This window comes from Bombina bombina, chromosome 7 (assembly GCF_027579735.1).
Source record: "Bombina bombina isolate aBomBom1 chromosome 7, aBomBom1.pri, whole genome shotgun sequence".
NCBI lineage: Eukaryota > Metazoa > Chordata > Amphibia > Anura > Bombinatoridae > Bombina > Bombina bombina.
Window position 1 is genome coordinate 320175693 of NC_069505.1, and position 12616 is coordinate 320188308.

A 12616-nucleotide genomic window follows, 5' to 3' on the forward strand; every position below is an offset into this window, starting at 1 on the left:
TTTTTTACAGAGAATAAGTATGTTATTCATAGTTTCAGTATGGGTGGTGGTTTCTACAGGCAAAATCTGCAATTTCTAATAACAAAACAAGAGCAAGTTATGTTTAATAAAAATAACTTTGCACTATACTTTTATTATTTACAGTATTGTCTCCGCTTTTCGTGTACTTTAGCTCTGAATATTGTATATTGTCTAATTCTCAGAGCTGGAAAAGCATCCTACTGATTTCTCAAGGCTAACCCTACTACATATGTTTCCCTAATTGGCTTAACATAAAACTAAGTGCAAAAAAAAATCCCTTTATACTATCATAGTCGTGGCTAGCCTTGCTGTCTACAGACTTGAGCCAGGAGTTTGGTTATTGAAAAACAATTGCAGAAAACAAGATGTCATTTAGACTCGGCTGTAATGTTATTCTATAACAACACAACAAAAACGTCTTGTAATTACTGCCCATTTAAAGCAGCACAATATTGAAGTCTCATTCTCTATTAGGAAATCTTTTTTTGCTTTATTTAGCAACGCCTAGGATCTTCAAAGCAAATTCCTTTCCGGTTGTTCTACCAGCACATTGATCAAACAACTGCAAAACTTCAATCACCTTCCCCTAACGGATATTTCTTTAGAATTTAATTTATTTTCATTCAACCCTTCAGGACTATTCACCTCAGTTGGTCCACTATGTGGTGCGAATTATAAGGCACAGAAGGCGCCTTGTTTGGTTGGTGATGAACATGAGGAATTTCCAGATTTTTGCATGTGTAACTGGGCTGCTCGATGTCTGTTGAGGTTTTCCTGCTGAATGCATAAAGGAGTAGCTTCCCCGTCTTACAATAGTGGGACATTTGCTGCTATACGATGGCCCATGACTGAGCCTGAGAGCTTTTATATATGACAGTCTCTTAGGCTTTTTTCCTTAAAGTGAATGTCAACTTTCATGAATCAGTGCCCGGTTTTTAAAAATACTATTAAAAACAGGGGCACTTTCATTCATGAAAGTTTACATTGTACCGGATTTTACAAATACTTACCTTCTTCTCCTGAAACAACGGATCGCTGATCGCTGATCGCCTTGCCTGCTTCTTTCTGCTGTACTAACACAGCAATGACGAAACCGGCTTCCCCCAATCACGGCGTGGCCTTACCTGATGAACGCTGGAGAGAGCCAATTTCGTCATTGCTGACGAAGTACAGAGGAGCTGCAGGCGTGGGATCGGCGATTCAGTGTTTTAGGAGAAGGTAAGTATTTGTAAAATCTGGTGCAATGTAAACTTTCATGAATGAAAGTGCCCTTGTTTTTAATAGTTTTTTTAAAAACCGGGCACTGATTCATAAAGTTGACATTCACTTTAACTTCCTCTCATTCTTCAACTTTGTTAAAGAGATCAGTGCCCAAGCAGACTGTCTTTAAGCACACAGATCAGGTAGGACTAACATTTCTATTGTAGGCAACTGTATAATAACATTTTAGGCACTTAGGTAACTCTCAGCGGTTTGCAGCTCATCCTAGTTGGTGATCTTCCTGCCGCAATCCAGACTGTAGATACAATGCAGCTTCTAGGGCAGGCTGACATTAGGCAATAGAAAACAGGAGCAAGGCCGGATTGGCTTACTGGGACACCAGGAGATTTCCCGGTGGGCTGCAGCAGCTAGGGCTGGCTAGCTACAATTTAAGGGGGTGGGGCTGGTGGTGAGACGATCCAGCTGTATCACCTCTCTTCTTTTCTTGTAAGTTTTATTTACTAGAACATGTACCATTTCAGTAGCCCTCCATTGAATCTAGTGTCTAGTTAAGTCGCACTGTGACACAAAGTAACACACTATTTTGTCTTGTATTTATTTTATTACAAAAAAATATAATTTAATTCTTAAAAAAAATTGGGAGAGAGAGTATTTGAGTAATTCCCTTGAGAAAAATGGGGTTTATACATTCTACAGACTCAACGGAAAATAGGGCTGTTTTTATTTCCATTACGGTCCTGAACAGGAGCAAATGACCTGAAGAGCCTGGCAGATGCAGCATACAGCATCTCTTGACCAAGGAGTCTTTAATTCAATAGAATCTCACGTTATTGTCCTATTCTGAACTCAGAGCCTGCAAGGAGCGCTGTATACAGGGCCAGGAATGAGCCTATTATTACCCCTAGAGCCACATCTTTTGCTGGCATGTTGTCCCTCTCCACAACACCAGGATTGTATGGGCCTTTTGTCTGGAAGCAGCATCTCCGTATCTGTGTAGTTGTCTAGCAGACAAGACCCAGTTGCTCTGGAACCCTTGGATAATGATCTGAAGTGGACCCATCTTTATAATGTCCACATTCTAATATTACCAAACAGGGAGAGTTATGTTGCATTAACAGGTGACACAGGCATAATCTTTAAGGGACATGAAACCCAAAATGTTTCATTCATGATTTAGGTAGAACATAAAATTTAAACAACTTTCCAGTTTACTTATATTATAAAAATTTGTTTCATTCTCTTCATATCATTTGTTTAATGAAGCAGCAATACACTACTGGACACATAAGTTAGCCAATGACAATCGGTATATATATGAAGCCACCAATCAGCAGCTAGAAACTAGGTTCTTTGCTGCTTCTGAGCTTACCAAGATAAACCTTTTAGCAAAGGGTAACAAGAGGAGGACGCAAATTAAATAATATAAGTAAATTGGAAAGTTGTTTAAAAGTGTATTCTCTATCTAAATCATGAATGTTTAGTTATGTCTTTACTGTCCATTTAAAGACCCCAGCCCCAGGACTGGGTGTAATAAATGCATGATGATATGAAAGTCTTAAAAGGGTCAGTAAACACCCTGTACTTACAAGACATATCTGGTGTGCTGCTATAGAATAACATATCGACCAAGTCTTTAATGTTTTTAAAACAAATTTCACATCCTTTTTACAGCAATTATTTTTCAATATCCAAACTCCACCCACAATTTGCCTTACTTGGAAGAGCCAATGTGGGCTTTAGTTTGCAGACAACAAGGCTAGCCACGGTCATAAAGTTAATATAAAGTCAATTGTTTTGCAGTTATCTGCTTATAAAGCCACTTAGGGATATATATTTGTAGCAGTGTTGGCCTTGAGAAGTCAGGGCCATGTCAAGTTCTGAGTACAGGTGGCCCTCGGTTTACAACGGTTCAATTTACACCGTTTCAGAATAACAACCTTTTTTTCCAGTCATGTGACTGCTTTTGAAAAGCATTGAGAAGCAGTGCATTTATTAAAATAGCCAGTAGGTGGAGCTGTCCGCTTGTGTTGCAGCAAAGCCAAGCAAGCTGAAATTAATCCGTTTAACCAGACCTGAGCTATCGAGCAGATTTCAAAGGAACAAGATCTTCCTGTCTTTAAATCAGTCCAGATTGGAATGCATAGAAAGAACTGTTTGCAGAAAAATGCAAGTGAAGTCTGTGTTGTGTGATTATTTTATTAGGTTTATAATGCTGTTTAGCAAATGTTTTTGTTCATTTAACTTAGTTTAATTATATTCTGTGTTGTGTGATTATTTTATTAAGTTTCTAATGCTGTTTAGCATTTAAAGTCTTCATTTCAAAGCTTTAAAAATAATGTATTAGGTGTTACTTATGACAATTTTGAGAGGAGCCTGGAACCTAACTCCCTCACTTCTCATTGACTTACATTATAAACTGGGTTTCAATTTACAACGGTTTCGATTTACAACCATTCCTTCTGGAACCTAAGCCTGGTGTAAACTGAGGGCTACCTGTATTAGACATTGCTCAATTTTCAGAGCTAAATTACATGAAAAAGGGGCAAAAAAATGTATTGCAAAGTTGTTTTATTGCAGATAACTAAACATTTTATATACAAACTATCAAGGTGTTTACTGTCCCTTTAACATTATATCACAGAGTTTATCTTTTACTGACACACAAATCATATATTTACTTGAACCAATACTTTTTGTATTTATATTTTGTTGTTTTCTAGTGCTGTCCACAATGGTTAAACATTGTATGTAGTAGCTAAAGAGGATAAATGTCTGTCCAAAAACATAAAACAGAGAGGAGATTCTCAAGTTGCGAGAAGGGCGCACATTTAAAGGACCAGTAAATATAGTAGATTTGGATAATCAACAAATGCATGATGACCAAACAATGCAACAACACTTATACTGAACTTCAAATGAGTAGTAGATGATTTTTATGTGACAAATTCCAATTATGTCTATTTCCACTCCTCCTGTATCATGTGACAGCCATCAGCCAATCACAATTGCATATACATATTTTCTGTAAATTCATGCACATGCTCAGTAGGAGCTAAAGACTCCAAAAGTCTAAATATAAAAAAGACTGTGCACATTTTGTTAATGGAAGTAAATTGGAAAGTTGTTTAAAATTGCCTGCTCTATCTAAATTATGAAAGTTTAATTTTGACTTGAGTGTCCCTTTAATGTCAGAAGTCTGGGGTATTGTCAGGCTGAGATTTCCCTTTAAATTAGTGCTGTGTATTCTGATTAGAAAACTGGAAGTGCATGATTATTCACAAGTAATCTGTGGGATTGAAGCTCACTGTATAATAAGCAAAACACAAAAAGCTCTATTGGTAGAGAGGGACAACTAACTCTTCAAGTCTGACATGAAAAATAGGTTTATTCAGGATAGCAACCTGTAATTTAGAAAAACTAACAAAAAAAATGTAAAAACATTTTCAAAATGCCAACTTTTAGAAAGTAGTAACTGGGAATAATTGGTATATTTTATATTGATACAACACTATGGACCTTTGGTAAGTGTTTATTTCCCCCACAATTATATGTATAGGAAAGATGACGAGGCCCAATGAAGGCTGAAACGATCGTCTGGGGGTTTATGTGTTCCTTGAACCTTAATAGGCAGGAACAGACGCAAATGTGCGCTAGTATTACGAGTTAGGTGCAATGCAAATGCGACAATATTAACACATAAATATATACACAGTTCGAATGTAAAGGCATTTTTCAGTGCAGTTTTTTTTCTCTAACACCCCACACCAGCCACTTTTAACCCCTAAAAACTGCCTAGTGCAGTAGTTTTTTTTATGAAAAAAATGCTACTTTTTTTCCATAAAGAAAAACTAAAAGACCCTTTATCTGATCTGATAACAAGCTTGCGGTAGCAATAACTAGCCACTTGTAATGGCTGGTTATTTAGTGCATGATAAATTAGCGCTCCACTTGCAATCTAGCCTTAAATGTGCTTCATATGTATTATATATATATATATATATATATATACACACACACGCAGCTTGACACTGTCTTTATAGTTCTCTCCAGTGCCATCGTTTTAGAAGATAATGTATCTTCTATGATTGCTAATAAGCTGGATCATCTGGTCGGTTAGCGATACCATGTGTACAAGTGAAGAGCGTATAGCTAATTCTAGCCTCTGTGTGTTTCATCAGTAGAATCTGACAGCTTCACCTGTTGTGTGACCTCCCAACTCACCCTATTTGCGACAGACAGTCCCTAAATCTGAGCTCGGCCCCTCTGAAACAGTCATATGTCTTTATAGAACTTCCTTATCCCCACCCACAGACCACCAAAAAACACCCACAATCCCGCCTAATAACCACCCATCTCTCGCCCTCAACACAGCTCCACCCACAAAATGGTTATGGGCCCTTATCAACATCCTGTTTCCCTGATACAAAGGCACAAATGTTGGGAGCTATGTATTAGGAGAAACATAACTGGACTCATCTTGTCACGGGATTGTCTATGAAACACCATATGACTCAGAGCCTTGAAGGCACATGCTTTTTATTCCATTGTTATTTCAACTTATAAATGCAATTGAACATGTGCCCTTGTTCTTTATCCATTTTTTTCCATATTTTTATTAGAATTTTCAAACTGGTACCTGAATCAGAAATGTCGTCCCAGTACGGAGAATCAAATTCATATTCCGCTTTCAGAATCTGTTCAAAAAGCTTTGCATCATTTTCATCATAGAACGGAGGGTAACCGCACAATCTGTAGGGTAAACACAAGGTGTACATAGGATTTAATGTTCTTCCATATCCTTGTTGCTACTCACAAACACCTTCTTAAACATGGCGTTCCCAACATTTGTTTTCTTTAGGACGCCCTTACTATACTTTAGAAATTCATACAACACTTAAGCTTTATTTTTCTAAACAACTTTCCAATTTACTTCTATTATCTAATTTACTTCATTCTTTTGGTATCCTTTGTTGAAAGAGCAGGGATGCACTACTGGGAAGCTAGATGAAAGCCAAGGACACAAGGCATACATGTGCAGCCACCAATCAGCATCTTCTGAATCTACCTAGATATTCTTTTCAACAAAGGATAAAATGAGAACTAAACAAATTAGATAATATAAATAAATTGGAAACATATTTAAAATCACATGCTCCTGAATCACAAAAAACATTTGGGTTTCATGTCCCTTTAATGACATAAAAATGAAAATACTAAGAATTAATTTTGTATGACACCCTCAGATAAAGACTATGCCCCCCCCCCCGAGTAAGAATCACTGCTATAGCTGGATTATTTATTGCTCTTGACTTTCATATTTATCTCTCTGTTGGATATTCCTTCAACTAAATCAGCACATTTATATTTCTAACATACTGTAACAATCTATTACTCTTTCGTACTTCAGTCTCCACCTAAATAAATTCCAGACTGTAAGCCAATTCTCCTCATATCCGGCAACCTCAGAAAAACATTTTCAGGAAAACTCTCTGCTAATAAACTGGTTTGATCCTATTCAGTGGTCCCTGTTTGTATAATGCATTAGCCATGATGAAAATAAATCTCAAGAAGCATTGTGAAAACAGCAATAGTGATTTTTGTACATTTTGATAATGAAAGACAATAAGCCAATACAAACATGTATAGTAGCTGGTACCATGGGATGTAACAATGTTGTGATTCAAAGTAGAAAGGAATGAGAAAGGCAGTATTCACTGAACCAAAATAAACAAAATGTATTAAAATGACAACGTTTCTGCACCTTTTAAGCTGCCTCTGTAATAAAGTTTGGTCTGCTTCAAGACAGTTTACATCTGCTTATCCACTTATGTTTAGCCCAGTGATAGTTTTCAGGGAGTTCTATGCGTCCCTGTCTTGTATTTTAGATTTTGATTTTATTACAGTTATACAAAAGCAATGGACATAAACCCTAGCACAATAATAATTTATTTTATGAGCATGTTGTTACTTACAGTATATAGGCAATTACTCCGATCGACCAGCAATCTACTGCTTTACTGTACGGTTTTTGTGCAAGAACTTCTGGAGCTGTTGGAGGTAAAGTTTTAGAATTATTTATTCTTACTTTGTCATCTGCTGGGAAAATTATTCTCTTTAAATTTCTTGGGCAAACTTTACAACGAGATTTACCCTTGTTTTTTTTAAAGAGACATTAAACTGTTCCACTTCAACAGAATAATCACTATTAAAAAGGCCTACAGACCCGTAAACCCCCTTTTTAAAGCCCCTATTAAAAATTAAGCCTATAAGTGTTAATAGCTAGGTGATCACTGTGGTAAATAAATGTCCAACTATTTGCCCAGAGGCTCATGAGAGCCCCTATGTGCAGATCAATTTTACAAAACTATAAAGGCCCTTATTTATATGAGGATACCCCTTCTTATTACTATAGAGTTTAGTTTACTAATTTGTAGCCTACATTTGAGCAGCATCTAAAAACTGCAAAACAGCTCAGCACAGAGGTGGATATGGCTCAGCTGTTCAAAGGGTCTGTAAATTAATAATTAGACTTTCATGATTCAGACAGAGCATACCGTTTTAAACAACTTTCCAATTTACTTCTATTATTTAATTTGCTTCCTTCTCTTGCTATCCTTTGCTGAAAGGTTTATCTAGGCTCTAAGCTTGGGAGCAGCAAATAACCTAGGTTCTAGCTGCTGATTGGTGGCTGTGTATATATATATATATATATATATATATATATATACCCCGATTCTCATTGGCTCAGCCATGTGTTAAGTTAAAAACAAGAAGTGCATTGCTGCTCCTTCAACAAATGACACCAAAAGAATAAAGCAAATTTGATAATAGAAGTGTAAACTTAAAGTTGTTTAAAATTGTATGTTCTACCTAAATCATGAAAGAAAAATGTAGGTTTTCATGTCCCTTTAATGTACTTTGCATTAAAGCATAGCACAAATAAACAATCTGAGATTCTGCTTGCTATTTTCTGATTTAAAGCCTACCGTCTTGTTCTTCTGAGGTAAATCTGACATAGCTTGAAGGCCATGACAAACTAGGTGCATACCGGAGGGTATTGAATGGTACTGCAAAGTGTTGTGGTAGACTTTTTGGTTCAGGGCATGGCTGGTCGCCACTCACTCTAAAAGTCACTGACTCTGGATTGAGCGAAAAAGGGCCCCAAGATCATCACTAGCCCCCCTCCATATCTGACAGCTGGTGTCACACAATGAGGCCTTCACTCAAGCTGACTTTCAGATATGTATCTTGTGATTCTGCTGTGGTTTCCTCCAATTTCCGAATGCCTTTTGATGGTGTAGGGAACTGTACTCACTGTCACCTTGTTTTTCTTTGACATTTCTCTAAAGCCTCTAATGGTTTGTCTGTCTTCTTTCGTTAATTATTTTAAGGATTATGATAGTGATACACTACTTCATGCAGTATAATACTGTCCAAATAATGCTTAAAGGGTTATTAAACCCCGAGATGGTAATATAAAATGATAAATATATATATAAAAAATCTCTACAATATACTTTCATTATTTAATTCCATTCTGAAATTGTGAGCTTTTCAGTGAAGTGCAGAAAACGGTTATATTCCACACAGCTATTGGCTGCACATGTTAGTAACTTATTTATAACTGTCCCTAATTGGCCACAGCAGAGATGGTAACCCAAGTTACAAAATGGCAGCTCCCATTGTTACACTTATTTTGTCACTATTTAAACAGCTAATGAAAGCTTAAAAAGTACATATATATGTTATTTTTAGACTAATCTTTTCTTTGAATAACTCATTCTACCTAGCATTTATTTAGTGTCCCTTTAAGAGGGTGTAGTAACACGGTTAATTTTATACAGACAGAAGGGCTGTAAGTAATCAAAAGTTGGACACCTATAGGGAGTGTTAGCATCAACTTTCAAGGCATAATTTTTTTCTATTGCTGCAGAACAGCTGTTGATAACTCATTACTTGTTCCCTGAAGAAAAGGCTTCTTTTATAAATCTGAAAAGTACATTATTTATCAGTTTTTGGTAACCTTAACTTGTTTCTTTAACCTCTGGTAGTTTACAGCTAACTTTAGTAACATTTCAGGTTATTTGCTGGTGTTGAACCATTTTAATTTTAATAAAAACTGGAAAAATATAGAGATGTTATAAAACTCTTGACTAGTGTGTGTGGGGATGTATGTATATATATATATATATATATATATATATATATATATATATATATATATATATATACACACACATTTAAACATACACACATGCATACATACATATTTTTCCCTATATTTTTGCTTTGGAACAAAGAGCTAAGAAGATATATGTATTAACTGTTTCACACGTTTTAGCTATAGGAGTTTATAAAAATCCATAATAATTCCATGCTGATAATAAAGGCAGAACTTGCTGATGAAATTGTTGACAAACCGTATCTTATGTTTTAACCTTATTAGGTTGCTTTGACTAAACTGCCTATGGCAGCGAAACGTGTAACGTGCAGAAGTCTGAGACAACTAGATTAACACCCAAGTGAGGTAAATGCCCTCTTAAAACCTGGTGCAGTGAGCTCTGCTTGGACAGGGGACATGACGTCTGGTTAAGGGGACATTATACGCAGATGTTTTCTACCCTTTAACATGATGAGATTTTTTTGGTTGCCTGAAACATTAAGAAAATCCTGTGTAATCAGTTTGTAGTGTCTGCTAATTATCATTGCCAAATAAGCCCTTCCTGATCATTTTCATTGTGAGAGAAATAAAAATGAGAGGGCACTCAAGCAAGAAGAAGTACCACACTTAATCTCTAATAAAATTTAATATAAAATAAAATTTGTAAACAAATATAAAACAGGATAATATTATCGCCAACAGTAGAATTAAAGGGACGTCTCCCTGTAGCAAAAAATAGGCAATTGCAAGAATAATGTGTATTGCTAAAATACCACCAAAATCTAAAATACAAAATTTAAGAAATGAATATAATCATCCATACATAAAAAAGGAGCTTAAGTATTAGGTTAGGCAAACAAGTGCAAAAAGTAAGAAACAGTTCTTATTTCAACGTTTCTTTTTTCACACAATACTGGCTATTTTATAAAGACTTTCTCTTCCAACACCCCACAAGTATCAACATATACTCCATATACAAGTGGAACATTGTTTTTTCAACTTAAGTGGCAGATTTATTCCTGAGCTGCAACAAAGTTGCTAATATTAGTTTTGAAACTTTGTCAATAAAATCCTTGGATCACAGCCATCTGTTGGTTGATGAACATTTACGGATTTACACACACTATCCGTTGAAATAAGAACTGTTTCTTACTTTTTGCACTTGTTTGCCTAACCTAATACTTATGCTCCTTTTTTATGTATGGATGATTATATTCATTTCTTAAATTTTGTATTTTAGATTTTGGTGGTATTTTAGCAATACACATTATTCTTGCAATTGCCTATTTTTTGCTACAGGGAGACGTCCCTTTAATTCTACTGTTGGCGATAATATTATCCTGTTTTATATTTGTTTATAAATTTTATTTTATATTAAATTTTATTAGAGATTAAGTGTGGTACTTCTTCTTGCTTGAGTGCCCTCTCATTTTTATTTCTCTCACCCTGTTTATTGTAGCCATTTGGAGAGGTGGTTAGGGAGTGGCTTGGATAAGTTTTTAGACCTTAGCGCTGTATAGCATTGTTTTCTCTTTAGCCTGATCATTTTCATTACCAGATAGGCACTTCCTGCTAAAGTTTATTGACAGATAGGCACTTCCTGCTAATGCTCATTGCCAGATAGCCAATTCCTGCTATAGCTCATTGCCAGATAGGTACTTCCTGCTAAAGCTAATTTGCCAGACAGGCACTTCATGCTAATGCTAATTTGCCAGATAGGTACTTCCTGATAATACTTATTGGCCGATAGGCACTTACTGAAAATACTTATTGCCAGATAGGCACTTCCTGCTAATATTTACTGTCTGATAGGCACTTCCTACTAATGCTTATTGCCAGATAGGTACTTCCTGCTGATACTTATTGGCTGATAGGCACCTTATGCCAGATAGGCACTTCCTGCTAATATTTACTGGCTGATAGGAACTTCCTGCAAATGCTCGCTGGCTGATAGGCACTTCCTGCTAATGCTCATTGCCAGATAGGAACTCACTGCAAATGCTCTCTGGCTGATAGACACTTCCTGCTAATATTTACTGGCTGATAGGCACTTCCTGCTAATGCTCATTGCCAGATAGGAACTCACTGCAAATGCTTTCTGGCTGATAGGCAATTCCTGCTAATATTTACTGGCTGATAGGCACTTCCTGCTAATGCTCATTGCCAGATAGGAACTCACTGCAAATGCTCTCTGGCTGATAGGCAATTCCTGCTAATATTTACTGGCTGATAGGCACTTCCTGCTAATATTTATTGGCTGATAGGCACTTCCTGCTAATGCTCATTGCCAGATAGGAACTCACTGCAAATACTCGCTGGCTGATAGGCACTTCCTGCTAATGTTCATTGCCAGATAGGAACTCACTGCAAATGCTCGCTGGTTGATAGGCACTTCCTGCTAATGCTCATTGCCAGATAGGAACTCACTGCAAATGTTCTCTGGCTGATAGGCACTTCCTGCTAATATTTACTGGCTGATAGGCACTTCCTGCTAATATTTATTGGCTGATAGGCACTTCCTGCTAATGCTCATTGCCAGATAGGAACTCACTGCAAATACTCGCTGGCTGATAGGCACTTCCTGCTAATGTTCATTGCCAGATAGGAACTCACTGCAAATGCTCGCTGGTTGATAGGCACTTCCTGCTAATGCTCATTGCCAGATAGGAACTCACTGCAAATGCTCTCTGGCTGATAGGCACTTCCTGCTATTATTTACTGGCTGGTAGACACTTCCTGCTAATGATCTCTGGCTAATAGGCACTTCTTGCTAATATTTACTGGCTTATAGGCACTTCCTGTAAATGCTCACTGGCTGATAGGCACTTCCTGCTAATGCTCATTGCCAGATAGGCACTTCCTGCAAATGCTCACTGGCTGGTAGACACTTCCTGCTAATGCTCTCTGGCTGATAGGCACTTCCTCCTAATATTTACTGGCTGATAGTCACTCCCTGCTAATATTTTCTGGCTGATAGGCACTTCCTGTAAATGCTCACTGGCTGATAGGCAATTCCTGCTAATGCTCATTGCCAGATCCGCACTTCCTGCAAATGCTCACTGGCTGGTAGACACTTCCTGCTAATGCTCTCTGGCTGATAGGCACTTCCTGCTAATGCTCATTGCCAGATAAGCACTTCCTGCTAATGCTCTCTGGCTGATAGGCACTTCCTGCTAATATTTACTGGCTGATAGGCACTTCCTGCTAATATTT

The 12616-nt window shown here is 37.0% G+C and overlaps 1 protein-coding gene across 1 annotated transcript in view; it reads right to left on the bottom strand.

Moving 5' to 3' along the window:
* The window catches only part of CAMK1 (calcium/calmodulin dependent protein kinase I), a 339090-nt gene that overhangs the window by 51599 nt on the left and 274875 nt on the right, over window positions 1-12616 (bottom strand). The window contains exons 7-8 of the mRNA XM_053720980.1: window positions 7215-7290; window positions 5879-5991 (exon numbers count right to left, since the gene is read on the bottom strand). Coding sequence (XP_053576955.1) covers window positions 5879-5991; window positions 7215-7290 — 189 coding nt within the window. The remainder of the gene's footprint in view (window positions 1-5878; window positions 5992-7214; window positions 7291-12616) is intronic.